Source organism: Juglans regia, chromosome 1 (assembly GCF_001411555.2).
Source record: "Juglans regia cultivar Chandler chromosome 1, Walnut 2.0, whole genome shotgun sequence".
NCBI classification, from domain to species: Eukaryota; Viridiplantae; Streptophyta; class Magnoliopsida; order Fagales; family Juglandaceae; genus Juglans; species Juglans regia.
The window spans coordinates 26,396,788-26,411,819 of NC_049901.1; the positions used below are offsets into that span (position 1 = coordinate 26,396,788).

Consider the following 15,032-nt stretch of genomic DNA (forward strand, 5'->3'; position numbering starts at 1 on the left):
CCAATGTAACTATGCCACTTCATAAGAAATAAAAAATGATGATCTACAATAGGAATACAAGTCAAAACATATCCCCGTCAGATTTCAACTATTGTCCCCATAATGAAAACTTGGTTTAGCACATCTTTGCAAAGGTCGTGAACGCAAAATAAGAAAAAAAAAAAAAAAGCAATCTTTGCCCCTGTTTCAACACTGGGAAAGCTTCCTGATCTCTGAAGATATAAAGGAAATCATATTCCTGACTCGTATTCAACCTCCATAATTTTTTAAGAAAGTTGTATGAAGAAGAGAGAGAGGAGCCAAAACTATTCATATCTCATATGCAGCACCCATAAAAATTTTGAATAATTGGGTTGATCAAAACGTTCCATATTAAGAACGTCATAAGCAGAAAATTGATATCAAACTTCAATATAATCATGCAACCGTGAAGCCCTTTTCTTCTTTTTTCTTTTTTCCTCAAGTCCTATGTAGTTTTATTAAGATGACCATCAGATGATGACCTGCTTCACAATATTCATCTTTCCTTTATCCTGAAGATGGCTTCTTTGAAGTTTTCTACAATCATAGATCAATTCACAAGTCATATCCTTCATGTTATAGTTTTAACATACACTTAGAAATTGATCTTCCAAGCAAAATCAAGCTCCGGTTGCATATAAACGAGTCCATTCCTTCGCTGCAAGTTTCCAACCAACAGGGGCTAGTAATTAGTAATGACATGAATGACAAATGCTTGTAAATCCAACTGAAATAATTTCCACCACATCAGATTAATTATCTTTTTTTTTTATTGGCACCGGGTGTCTAGGAACAATGTCCCGATTAATCCCGAGAGTGCACAGGCCCTCAGCAAGGAGTTTCCCGCAAGTGCACCTTGGGTAATTCAAGGAAAAAATCTCCCAATCCGATGACCCCGACAGATTGTTCTCACCCAAGGGGATTGGCCTTTACCACTTGAGCCAACCCCTAGGGGTTACATCAGATTAATTATCTTATAGTGAAAAAAAAGGAAAAAAATAATCTTATAGTGAAAATAAGCAACAATTTAGGCTCTACATAATAAAATGAAAACAAGTGATAAAAGGTAGATCGTATTGAAGATGTAGATATTTTAGGTCTCATGCTAGCATCTTGGTAGTAGCCAACTACAAATAATTAAATATTACCTGTCTCAACAGCTTCAGTTTCATTTGTCTTCCAATGCTTTGCAATGTTCTCGGAAAGGGGATCATCAGGGTTTGGAGCACTTAAAAGAGCTTGGATGCTGATCCAGTAAATCATGTAACAACTTGTCAGTAAAGTCATCTCGCTTTGCTTTAAATATCATTTCACGACCCAAGATCCCATCATTTAAATTATCCATGCTTTCCTATTTACCTTTCTATTTCCACATGGTTTATATTAAATCTATCCTATACTTTTTTTTTCTTCTCGCTAGAAGATGATTTCCAAATCAATAAATTATTGGGGATGCACGAAATCACCTCAGCAATACTGTTCGGATTTGGAGGGCTGGACTCCATTTGTCTTTAAGAATATCAAGGCATATCCGTCCAAGCTGATATAAACATTCTTTATATCCAGAAAGAAGAAACCTCAAATTTCAAGCAAGGGAAAGGAGCAAAAGAAGCAGATACTACTTACCTTATCAATATTAGGATGATATATTTTGGTCAGGAACCGAACCTGTCAGGAAAAAGTGCAGTTAACAGAAACAAAAATAAGTGCAAAGGCAACAAGATTGAGAACAAAAAACTCATCTAAATATTGCAAGGAAAAAACAAAAGAAACTAAACTTCTTTGAAAAGGTTCTTCAAATATAACAGAACACGCTTGAGGAGCATGGGAAAGGAAAAAAAGATCACTTATTCAACCATGCATTTAAACAGAATGCAATATTAGTAGCTATGCTATTTTCTTATATTTTGTGTATAGAAAATAATAAAAACATTACAACACAAATATCTTGAAATTTAAATGGATACATTGTTATGTAAGCGATGTAGGCTGCTTTAATTTAGGTAGTGCAGTTTGTCATTCAAGGGAGGCCTGCGTAACTGAGTGAGAGAGAGAACCCTAAAGCTAACCCCACCGTCACCCTTCACCTAAGGCATTGACCGGCGTAACCCTTCACCTAAGACACCCCACCACCACCATAGACAAGGCCGATGGACTCCGGCATTTCTGCTAAGGGCACTTCTGGCGTCGGTCCTCCCTCTGGCGATCTCCTTTGGCAGCCTTGAATTTCTCAAGTTTCTCGGATGTTAAGGAGTTTCTCGGAGGCGTAGTCGACCGTCGTACCTGTGCCTCCCCGACACAAACAAGACTAACGGACTCCGACGACTCCTCTGACGGCACATCGATGTCGGTCCTCCCTCCGGCAACGAGATTCAGAATCGTCAAGGAGATCATACAAACCGTCTGTCGGATCTGTGCCTCCCCACCACAAACAATACCGTCGGGCTCGAGTGACTCTTCTGAAGGCACTCCGGCAATTGGATTTTCTCAGGAAACCACTCCTTTGATTTTTCCGGTGCAAACCTACATCAGATTTGCATGTTTCGGGAGATGCCGGAGATGACGAAGTGAGAGGAGCTGATGTTTTGGGAGATGATGCTATGATTTGGGACCAGAGGATGATGACGCGTGACGCGGATTCATTTCAGATGGAAGGTGAGAGGTGGTTGAAGGTGGAATCAAAAACTTTCGTTTTTACGAAAGAGGGAGGAAACAGCTTTCGCATCTCTAAATGTAGTAAAATGATAGCTAAGTTCATGTGCCTATGTGGGATGGCAACTCATGGGTTGGTAAGGGGATAGAGGATTGTTTAGAACTCATCTGTCATGATGGATTCTTCAGGGAGTTAAGGATGGGTAATGGAGTTCTCATCATTCAACATCATATTAACGCAAGGGGCATTTTTCTGCAACTTTTAGAATTCCAGAATGGGAGGAAAGGTTTGTTAGTGATTCCTAATAGCAGAAATGGCATCGGATGGAAAGGTTTTCTGAATTCCATCCAAAGCGTCACTGGGTCCAAAGTCGTTGTTCTAAAGCATGCAAATAGAGGGAAGTTCGTTGATGGAAAGACAGTGGGAAGGTCTTCCTGGATCAAAGGTGCCTCGTACACCTCGATGTTGAGGTCACCAACGGGTAATCCAGTCGAGTATAGCTCCGCGGCGGAAGGAAAGGATAAGACACTTGTAGGAGACAAAGGCTGTCAAGTGAAATTGGGAGAAGTGGAGGGTCAGCACCATGTGGTACAAGGTGGAATGGCTACCTCGGTCGGGTGTTTGAGTGTGGGAGAAGTGGAGGGGCTCTTGTGTGCTATTAAAACTCAATTGACGGGAGTTATGGAGTATGTGAGAGATCTTATAATTAATGTAGATAAGGGGTTGGACCTGATCTTGGGTTCGGGTGGTGGGTTGAAAACGGACGATGGGGCTCAGGGGGGGTAGATCATACGAGTTTGAAGGCCTCAAGTGAACCGGCAAAGGGCACTTCGATGCCGTCACAGATAGGGTCATCGAATGCCGACATCACTGTTAACGCCAATTTGCCGTCTAACTACACTCAGTCACCAGTTGCAATTGGGGTTGGTACCTTTTTCTAGGGTTCACTTTCAATTGAAGATGGAGGTCCTTCTAGGGTTTCGAGTATTTTGAAAGAAGCACATAAAGGGTTGTCGGGGGGTGGAGCACCTACAAGCAATGTTCCCGTCGATGGAACGATGACACCTATGCCGGAGGGTGAAGGAATCTCTAATGGTGACAGCAACAATGGACAGCATCAATATAGTTGTTGAGGAGGTTCGGGATTTGAATGCAGGATACTGCAGGGAGGAAATTCTGGGTTTATCGTTGGTGCTTTGTGAGGAGGAACGTCTTGGGTTTGGAGAGCAATTGGGAACTGTGTCTGGGGATAATGTTGTTCCCCTGGTTCTCTTCCTCCGACAAACAACATAGCAAGTTCACCATCAGATTGGGTTCTGCATAAGGTTAACAAGATTCAACATATTATGGGGCTTTCATACGGAGGATGTGAAGACCAATTTAAAACACTACTCACTGCGATAGAGGCGGACCACTCACTTGAAACCAAATCAAGTTTTAAGAAAAGTAAGGGGTTAAAGCGTCTTTATGAGGCAATCAACTATGATATTAAGGGAGGTAGCTTAAGTCAAGGGAAGACAAAAGGACGGGCATTATGAAGATGTCCTCATAGAGGGAGTTTCAGGTGGAGTATTAGTCTTACGGGGGGTGGGGGTTGGGGAGGTGTATTTTATTCCAATTCGGACTTGATGTATTTTGGATAGATTTTTAATTTCATGGGTTTTTTGGGTCATCTAGGGCTAGCTAGTATGGGTTAGGTGTTTTCTTGTATAGGTCTAGTGTACTTGGTTACTCCTATTGATATATATAATATTTTTACTTATAAAAAAATGTAAGTGATGTACAAAGAATTGAAACAGTTGAAACTAAGAATTACCGTGTCCATGAAAATGCCAAAAGAATATTTCGACACAAATTTCATATATATTTTTTTATAAGTACAAATTTTATATATCTTTAACTCACCCGACTCTGAATCCGACTCCGCCCCTGCTCTGCTTTGACTTTGACACAATGGAGTCGGAGTCGGATTTTTTTTTTTTTCAGTCGGAGTCGAAGGTGTCGTTGGATTGACTCCGACTCTGATCCGATCCGACTCCGACTTTGACTCCAATATTGTACATATGCTATAAAAATATGTATTTATTTATATAGTTATCATATCTACTAGTATATTTATATAGTTATATAACTAGAACTTATATAGTTAAATTCAATAATATACTAGTATGAGCTAATTATTATAAAATAATATACTTATAATATAATGTAAATAAACTAATAATAGTTTATTATATGTAAACATCATGGAATTATTACCACACATAATCAAGTATAGAAATAAGTTAAATATTATTATTGAAATAAGTCTAGTATAATAAGTTAATAATACAAAATACTAATTTACTAAAGTATAATAACATGTAATACTAATGTATAATAACATGAAATTAAACACTATAGTATAAGTCTTGTATAGAAATAAATTAGACACTAATATAGAAATAACTAATAAGTATAGCATAATAAGTTAATGGCACATAATACTAATTTACTAAAGTATAATAACATGTAATTAGACACTATTAATAAGTCTAGTGTAGAAATAAGTTATAAATAAGTTAGAGACTAGTATAATAAAATAACACGTAATACTATAGTATAATAACATGTAATTAGACACTATAATATGTCTAGTATAGAAATAAATAAGATACTAGTATAGAAACAAGTCTAATATAATAAGTACATAATACTATAGTATAAAAACATGTAATTAGACACTAGAAATAATATATAATACTATAGTATGAAAAAATGTAATTAGACACTATAGTATAAATCTAGTATAAAAATAAGTTAGATAATTAGTATAGAAGTAAATTAGTAGTGAATGATTTAGTTTTTGTTTTTAATTTTTGGAAAAACGAAAATTTGAAAGCCCACAAAAAATTCTTCTTTAAAAATAGGCTAAATATGAAGCTAAAAAAAGCCCAAAAAAAACTCAAATCTGACCCCGACTATGTCAGTGCTCAACCCTACTTAAAATCCTACTGCTTATGTTTGATCCTCTACCGAGCTAACAATGTATTAAATCGATTGATATATCAGAAGGGAAAAGACAGCTCAATCCACCAATTAGTTTCACACCAAGGAAGATTTTATGCATAGTATGTCTAACAAAACTCCATCTGTCACTCTGTACAATAACACAGATAGTGTTCACAACTCTGAATGTTCTATTTGATGGAAAGTGGCTTCCAAGTAAATTTAATATGAAAACCTTATAACTAATGTAAATCCAGCCTCCAGATCTCATTATTAATTGAAACAATTAAGGCCTATATGAGAACGCAAGATGGTAACTTTATTTTATCTGACGTTTAATGCAGCAGGTATAATCGTTAAGTCTATGTAATCATTTTGATAAGACCTCATTTTTGGATGAGACTTTATATATAAAAATTAATGGTCTGAACTTGCACTCAACAGCAGGGAAAAACTCAGGATTTTTTTCTTCATTTCCAAACAAAGAGTACAAGGTGTGTATCAGCCGCCTATGTGAAATAATTAAGTTCAGATCAACTGTTTCATATAAATCATATTTTCGACCTATCAGCAAATGGTTACAAAGGGTTAAAGATTATATCTGCTGAATCAAATATATAGGCTGCATGAAGATTCAAACTACTAGTAATTGCATCACTTGCTAATTGTTAGAGGACATGTTAGTAATTAGTACAAGTGTGTGAGGGTATAACTATCAATTGTATGTAGTGTATATATGTGTTTGTACATCAATGAAATAGATGATGATCTTTCCCATAAACCTACATGGTACCAGAGAGTAGTGTACATTGGATAGATCTAAGTAGTGTATGGTGGTTCACGCCCAAATCGATTTTCCTTTTGTTGTCGGCAACCGAGCGTGTTTGAAGTGGTTTCCGGCCACTCTCCAGCGTCTTCTCCGGTACTGAGCACTAGGGGTGGACTCACCGGCCTTGTCTGTGGTTACCAGCATCCTCGTTGCCGCCAGAAAGGGCCTCCGTCGCCAGCAAAAGGTTGAAGCCCCGAAGTGTTTGGTTGCAGGTATAAGCTATCCAATCCTTGAGTTTGAATAGCCAAAACCTAGAGTAAAAGTGTATTCCTATCAGGAATAACACCTATTTGGTAACATATATACGGTATTCTTATCCTTGTTTAGGATAACTTATTCCTATTTCTGCTCAGTTTTTAAACCGGTACCGGTCCAGACCAGAAACACAGCTGATACAGCCCGAAACATCTCGGTTTAGACTTGAAACAGCCCGGTTTAGACCGGTTCAGGCCGATACAGACCCAATATCGGCCGATATAGACCGATACAGGACCGAAATTTTGGTATTCGAGTTGTTTTTCCAGTACTTGGGCTAAGTATCTACATTCTAGATTGCGTTTCTAAGATTTTTCAAGTTGAATTGTGATTTTTCTCAGACATTGTGTGGAGTTTCAATCTCCAAGTTCAGTTGTGATATTGTATGGAGTTTCTCAGATATGATAACTAAATTTGAGTCACAGTTATATGATGCGGTTACCTCTTATGTTGCTCCTGGTGGGCATGGAAGCCGAGGTGGTAGAGGTACACGTGGGAGACGTGATGCCAAATGTAATCGCACTCGAGGTTGAGAGCCTCGTAAGTGCACCCACTATGGTCGCACTAACCATTCGGTAGACTATTGTTAGGATCTACATGGTAGACCATCTAGGTCTGCTAATTAGACTGTTTGCCAAGATGCTACATCACAGTCAACTAGCTCCAACTCAGGTATGATTAATATATTGAAGGATGAGTATGAGTTGTTTTTGGGTCACACACGGACTTCATCCTCCACAGCTACTCTTACCCACTTATGTCTAGCATCCGCATGTCTTGCCTCATCCACTCAAGATCCGTGGCTCATTGATTCAAGAGCGAATGAACATTTGACTGGTCTGTCCTCTGTCTTATCTAAGTTAGATACTGTAACATCTCCAAAAAGTGTTACTCTTGCTAAAGTTATAGGTAGTGGATCCACTAAGCTCACTAACTCTATATCCTTGTCATCTATTCTATATGCTCCTAGTTGTCCCATTAGTTTGCTGTCCATCAGTAAAATTACCCAAAATCTTCAATGTTCAGTAACCTTTTATCCCTCTTCATGTGTATTTCAGGATCTCAAGACGGGAAACAAGATTGGTACAGGGCATGAAGCTAGTGGCTTGTATTATCTTGTTGTTAAACAGTCACCCCCTCGAGCCCTTACATCCATATCATCTGCTTATTATGAATGGCATTGTCGTCTTGGTCACCCCTCTCTTTTCCTTTTGAAGCGTCAGGTTAGGAATCTAGGAAATGTGTCTCCCTTTCCTTGTGAAGCGTGTCAAATTAGTAAACATCATCGTGTGTCGTTTATACCTTGAGTTGATAAACGAGCCTCAAGTCTTTTTGAATTGGTTCACTCTGATATATGGGGACCAATCAACATTGAATCAAACACATTTCAGTATTTTGTCACATTTATTAATGACTACTCTTATGTTTCTGATAAAGGCAAGATCTGAACTTCTTTCCATATTCAAAGTATTTTGGAAAGAAATTAAAACTCAATTTAACAAAAGGGTTCAGATTTTGTGTTCTGATAATGCTGGAGATATCTAGTGCATTTGTTACTTAAGTAGCAAAAGAATTTTTCATCAAACTTCATGTTCTTATACACCCCAACAGAATGGGGTAGCTGAATGCAAAAATTGTCATTTGTTAGATGTAACCCGAGCACTTTTACTGCACATGCATGTTCTTAAACGATTTTGGAGTGATGGTATTCTTACTGCTTGTCACCTTATTAACCGTATGCCTTCATCAGTTCTCGATAGTTTCTCTCATTTCTCTATCTTGTTTCCTTCATCTTCACTATTTACCCTTCCTCTAAAAAGTTTTGGGTGTGTTTGCTATGTTCATAACCTTGGCACAGGTTTTGATAAACTTGATCCACGTTCTACCAAGTGTTTTTTTGTTAGTTATTCTCGAACTTTAAAAGGATATCGTTATTATAGTCCTGTACTTAGACGCTACTTCACGAGTGTTGATGTTACCTTTTTTGACTCCACAACCTATTTCTCCAAAACGGCTTCGAGTGTTAAGTATAATCCTCTACCATTACCTACTCTTACACTTTCCCCTCTTGTCGTCGGTCCTCCACCTCCACCCACTACCCCAATTCCTTTACAGGTTTACTCGCGTTGCTCGCGGCTTCCGATAGGGACGGAACCAGTCCGGTCCGGTCCAGTTTTGGACAAAATTTAGTACCGAACCGGTATGCAACGGTTTTGCATTTTCGAAAACCGATTACGCACCGGTTACCCTCCTAAACCAGTGCCTTCGGTTTTACTGATTCCGGTCCGGTTTTCCGATTTTAATAAAATAAAAATTTGTCATAAAAAATCTGTTTATAAAAATAAACAATAAATAAAATAAAATAAAACTGTTTTAAAAAATCTGTTTTATTAAAAATCTGTTACTATTTACAAAAGTCTTTATAAAAAAAATATGTAATGTAAAAAAAAAAATTCTGCTATAAAAAAAAAATAAAAAAAAAAACTACTATAAAATGTTATTAATATATATATTTTATGTTTAAAGCATATGATCAAATAAATTTTTATGTTTAAGATTAAAATTTTATGTTATAAATTATAACATAAAATTATAAATTATAACATTATCTTATATATAATTATAATTTATATAATTACATATATTATATAATTATAATTTATATAATATAAAAAATATTATATATAATATTAAAAACATCAATTAAAAATATATAATATAGTGAACCGGTCCGGTCCGGTCCTAAAAAGCATAAAACCAGAATCGGTCGCTTTTGGAATTAAGGGACCAGGTCCCGGACCAGATTTTCGGACCGGTCCGGTTTTCCGGTTAGTTTTTACACGCCTAGTACTTCAAACTCTCCACCTATTGTTCTCTGCAAAGGTACTCGATCTTGTGTGACTCAACATCCGATTAGTCATTTGTCTCATATCATGTCTTATCTCCTTCATTCTCATGTTTTACCTCTCAACTTTCAAAATTTTATGTTCCTAAGACAGTTTAGGATGCTTTATCTAATTCGGGATGGAGGACAGCTATGAAAGATGAAATGGATGCCCTTCACCATAATGAGACATGAGATCTTGTTCCACTACCACCTGATAAGCAACCTGTTGGCTGTAAATGGGTATATACAATCAAATTTCATCTTGATGGTTCTGTAAAACGTCTGAAAGCCCGCTTGGTTACTAAGGGTTACACTCAAACATATGGCATTGATTACGAGGAAACTTTCTCCCCGATTGCCAAAATCTGCTCTGTTCGAGTGTTGATATGGAGCATGCAGCTGGGTTTGTTGCTCAGGGGGAGTATCGAGGTACTGTATGCAAGTTAAAAAAGCCATTATATGGTTTGAAACAATCTCCTCGAGCATAATTTGGGAATTTTTCTGATTTATATTGGCATTTGGTCTCCATAGATGCCAAACAGATCATTCAGTATTTTACCTACATAGTGATGCAAGTCACATTTTGTTAGTTGTATATGTGGACAACATTGTAATTACTGGAATTGCTAGGCTGAAACAGTGTTTACATGATCAGTTTCAGACAAAAGACTTGGTCAAACTTAGATATTTCCATGGAATTGAAGTTAGTAGATCTAAAGAGGGTATCAACCTATCTCAAAGGACATATGTACTTGATCTTTTGGAAGAAACCGGCATGTTGGGTGTACGACCTATCAGGACCCAAATTGTAAATTCTTGAAAGAGGAAATGAAGTTGTTTGGAGATCCAGGTAGGTATCAAAGACTTGTTGGGAAATTGAATCATCTCACTATCATTAGACCAAACATCTCTTATGCAGTGAATGTACTGAGTCAATTTTTACAAACACCTAAGGTCTCACATTAGGATGTTATAATTCATATTCTTCGTTATCTTATGCGAGCACCTAGCTTTGGATTACTGTATCAACCAAATGGACATCTTAGGGTTGAAGCCTTTTCAAATGCTGATTGGGCAGGATCCCCTTCAGATAGAAGATCGACTACTGGATATTATACCTTTGTAAGAGGTAACTGGGTTATATGGAAGAGTAAGAAACAAGCAGTAGTAGCTCGGTCTAGTGCAAAAGCTGAATATAGGGCAATGACTCACACTACTAGTGAGCTGACATGGTTGCAACACTTCCTTCATGAGATTGGGTTTCCAGCTCCTACCCCTCTTCAGTTATTTTGTGATAATCAAACCACAGTGCATATTGCCTCTAATCTTGTGTTCCATAAGGACTAAACATATAGAGATTGATTGTGACTTCATTCGAGATAAGATACTAAGTGGTGACATTGCTACACCTTTTGTGAAGTATGCCGATCAACTCACAGATGTGTTTACTAAGTCTTTGTGTTGGAGTTGGTTAAAACTTATTTGTTTCAAGCTACGTTTATATGATATATATGCCCTAGCTTAAAGGGGAGTGTTAGATGACATGTTTGTAATTAGTACAAGTGTGTGAGGGTATAAGTGTCAATTGTATGTAGTGTATATATATATGTTTGTACATCAATGAAATAGATGATGATCTTTTCCCATATGTTTCTACACTAGTAATTCATCAGAATGAATTTACAAGCCTCAATTATCTCTCTCTGTTTCTTATTTTTATTTTTATTTTGGCAAGCCTCAAAAATCTCAATTTTCACTGTTTTATGGTGTAAATGGACATTCAAACCCTATTAACTGTTTTGGTAACTGAATCATTGAGCCAACATTTCTTGACCTTGTATGTAGCATGCTAACGAATAAGCATGCACGAAAAAATCCATGGCAGAAAAACCTATCAAGTTTATCCATACTCCAGATATTATTCCAAACTTTCAGATTATTTAAGGCATTTTGATTACCTCACATGTACATTTACTGTTCCTGTGAAAAGTGAATGTACTGTTCCCATTACCCCCGTGTACCAAGCATTTTGCTTATTTTAGATGACCAAAGAATTTAAAAACCCTACATTAAATCCTTGGCGTGAGGGCCAAAAATCAATTTAAGAAATATGCCCTCTCTTCAAACAGGCAACCACCTGAAACAGCAGATATAACAGTATCTGAACTCTTAAGCAAGAAAAGGCGAATGAATGCCTTCATAAAAACAAGACAAGCAACTATAGAAGCTCAAAAAGATAGCATTAAACAGCATGAAAAGAAATCTAAATATCATATTACCTTGGGAGCTGCCATTGGGTACTCTTCAGATAGAAACAATTCTAACTTGAAAACTCCACCTATGTATATATAAAAAATGATATTACACCATGTACCAGTATGTGAAACAGAAACTAATACAAGAAACCAAGCGACAACAAATCCATTTACGTAGTTTCCTAAATTCTGTACGATCCAAAAAGTTCTGGAGGATACTATCAGCTGTTATGTTATTTGTGTCATAAGAATTCACAGAACAAGAGACAATCATAACTATTCTGACCCCTGAAGCTCATAAGTAAAAAAAAAGATTTACTTTTTCAAACATTAAATAGCGTACTAGAAAAAAGAAAATCTCAACAGGAGCTGGACATTAAATATTTAGCTTACTAAATAGCTTACATTATATAGTAACAGGAGCTGGACATTAAAAAAAAGAAGAAAATCATAATAGGAGCTGGACATTAAATAGCTTACTAGAAAAGATTACTTTTTCATATGTTAATTACCTTCGTAAGGAGATTGAGCTGGACCAAGAATCATAACATTAAAATATCTCATGTTGTCCTCAGAAGGAGAGGCACTTATTCCAGGAGCTGCATGCAAATTTCACAAAGCATGCTTAATACATGTAAGCCTCTGAATGGAATTACATTAACAAGAATAACTAAAGAATGCTTAATTGGGCCATGAGAACATTAAAGCTCCAACATTAAAATGTCTGGGAACTGCATACAAATTTCACAAAGCATGCTAAAGTACATGTAAGCCCTTGATTAGAATTAATTTAATGAGAACAACTAAAGAAGGCTTACTCGAGCTGTTAGAGCATTGAAGTTCCAGCATTCAAATGTACCACTACCTAAACTGAACTCATTTGAATAAACTGCTAAGGTACATAGGTTGCTTACAAACCAGTCAAATGATGTTACCTTGATACATATGATCTTCTGGATAGAAAGATATTGTGACCCCAACACAAGCTTAAATAAAATTGCATTAGGGCAGGCATCCTACTCTGTAATTAGTGCATGAAGTGGTTTGTTTTCCATTTGCTTTGCTATATATACGAACAAGTACATTGAACTTTGGGTATACTAAAAATTCTAAAGAGAGTGTTTGAAAAAGTAGTAGAACAAAATAAGCTTTTGGGCACACCTGATCTGAGGCGGTTTGGCTGATGGCATAGGGTGGGTTTGGTAAGGGGAATGTCCATTAATGTTCCCAAAAGAATAGGAATGCCATTCCTATGCCTTTGTTTGGTGGCAATATACAATGTCATTTTCTAAAATACTTTTTTTATATAAGTAAATGATTGTATTAATAAGAATAGGCATAGCCCAAGTACACAAGATGGCATATACGAGGTAACTTAATACCCAAATCCAAAAGTCTTTTCCTAAAAATACCCCTCTTTTATTTTTCAACCATTTTTTTCAAAAATACAACATGGCGACCAGCCACCCTTGACTATCATTGGGGGCGGCCTAGGCATTCCTGATGTCATTGGGGGTAAAAAGTGCATTTCCTCTCATCTATTTCTGCCATTTCTGTGGGTGTATTTCAACAATTTGTGTTTTAATTTTAATTTAAGATTTTTTTTTTAAATCCTATTCTAATACCCTAGGAATAGCTATTCCTCTGATTGTTTTAGAGGAATAGGTAATCCTCATTTTTTAGGGATATCTTTTCCTTGTCATCAAAAGCTACCCAAACTATAGATGAATTAGGAATAGTTATTCCATTCCACGGATCTTTTTTGCATACCAAATGTACCTTGAGTCTCATGTCAAATAATATTGTCAGCAAAATGATGATTTTGGTGTCTGTTACTCTGTCCATAGTCTAACATTCAAGCATACTCTAGCATATTCTGTTGCTTGTTTGAGAGGTATACTATCCCAAATCAGCACAGAAACATGTTTTGAAAACATGGAAAATGTTACAATGTTTGGGTAGGGGCAAAATGCAAAGAAATAAACCTGTGACCATGTTTTCCCAAACGCTGTCCTTGATATGCCACTTACTATTCTCTGCCTCACTATAATCTACTATTCTTATGAGAAAAGAAAACAAAATAAAATGTGATGTCAAAAGAGAAATGATATTTACAATCTTTGGGTGTTCAACCTCGCACACTCCTTTTGAAAAAAATAAGTAAATCTGGGACCACATGAAAAAATAAATTTTTTTTTTAATGATGGACCTCATTTTTTTTTCAAAGGAAGTAGGCGTGAATTCCACAATTCAAGACTGTATCTAGCATTACCCATGTCAAAATACCACAGGACAAACATCTTCTAATAATCTCAGGCCACGAAGAGCCAGGGGAAATCGTACCAAAACCGGGAATTAATTCGTTCTCCAAGCCAGGTATTGCAATTTTCGTATATTAATCAAGACTTCACAAACGAAAATAAATGTCGTTTACATTTCTTCTCCCTTGACAGGGGCTCACCCCAGCAAATGAAACAAAACAGCGAATCAAGAGGCACTCTTCAACGATAAGCATAGTTTTCGATAGCATTTATGTGTAAACCCAAATTACCATCACTGTCGAAGTAAAGCCACCAACCCAAATTGTAGAATTTCAGATTCAGCGACCCAAAACACATAAGAAAATAGACATTATTTAAAATAATATATATATATATATATAGAGAGAGAGAGAGAGAGAGACCTGGTTCACTGAGGAGCCGCTGGGTTTCCTGTCCATTTTCAAAATCACGTAGAACCAAAATCAAAACCGCGTGTAAGAGCATTTATGTATGTACAAACATACAGAGAGAGATAGAGAGAGACAGAACGGCAAAGATCGGAAAGTGAACCTTAATAATTCTTCGGGGTAGATTACTGTTAGCCATTGATCCTTTCGAAAAATTAGAGAGAGAGAGAGAGAGACTGTGTGTGTGAGAGAGGGAGAGCTTGACGCATAGAACAGGGAAGATATAACGCAGCAGGTGGGTGTTGCGAAATGGTATAATGAAGGCGTTTGACTTAAAATATTGATACTTTCCTCTACGAACCCTTCTTCCTACTGCTTGCTACAGCGCAGGCACTGCAATTATTTGTTTGTTTGCATACTTTATTGACCGTTTAAATCTGTTGGATCCCGACTGACGTGGATTTAGGCTATGCTGG

The 15,032-nt window shown here is 36.8% G+C and overlaps 1 protein-coding gene across 1 annotated transcript; it reads right to left on the minus strand.

The window, feature by feature from the left end:
• Positions 1-298: 298 nt before the first annotated feature.
• LOC108981793 (ubiquitin-conjugating enzyme E2 35-like) lies at positions 299-15,032 on the minus strand. The gene is made up of 8 exons (XM_018953046.2): positions 14,720-15,032; positions 14,572-14,599; positions 12,401-12,487; positions 11,913-11,971; positions 1,648-1,689; positions 1,488-1,561; positions 1,170-1,267; positions 299-679 (listed from the first exon to the last, which is right to left on the minus strand). Exons 1-8 carry the CDS (start codon positions 14,753-14,755, stop codon positions 642-644), a joined length of 462 nt encoding a protein of 153 aa, XP_018808591.1. The 5' UTR covers positions 14,756-15,032; the 3' UTR covers positions 299-641.

Coding starts and splice junctions, on each gene's coding strand:
- LOC108981793 (XM_018953046.2), bottom strand. CDS start 14,755: ATGGCTAACAGTAATCTACCCCGAAGAATTATTAAG. Junction 11,972..12,400: donor AGCTCAATCTCCTTACGAAG/GTAATTAACATA, acceptor ATATATACATAG/GTGGAGTTTTCAAGTTAGAA. Junction 1,268..1,487: donor ATCCGAACAGTATTGCTGAG/GTGATTTCGTGC, acceptor TTACTGGATCAG/CATCCAAGCTCTTTTAAGTG.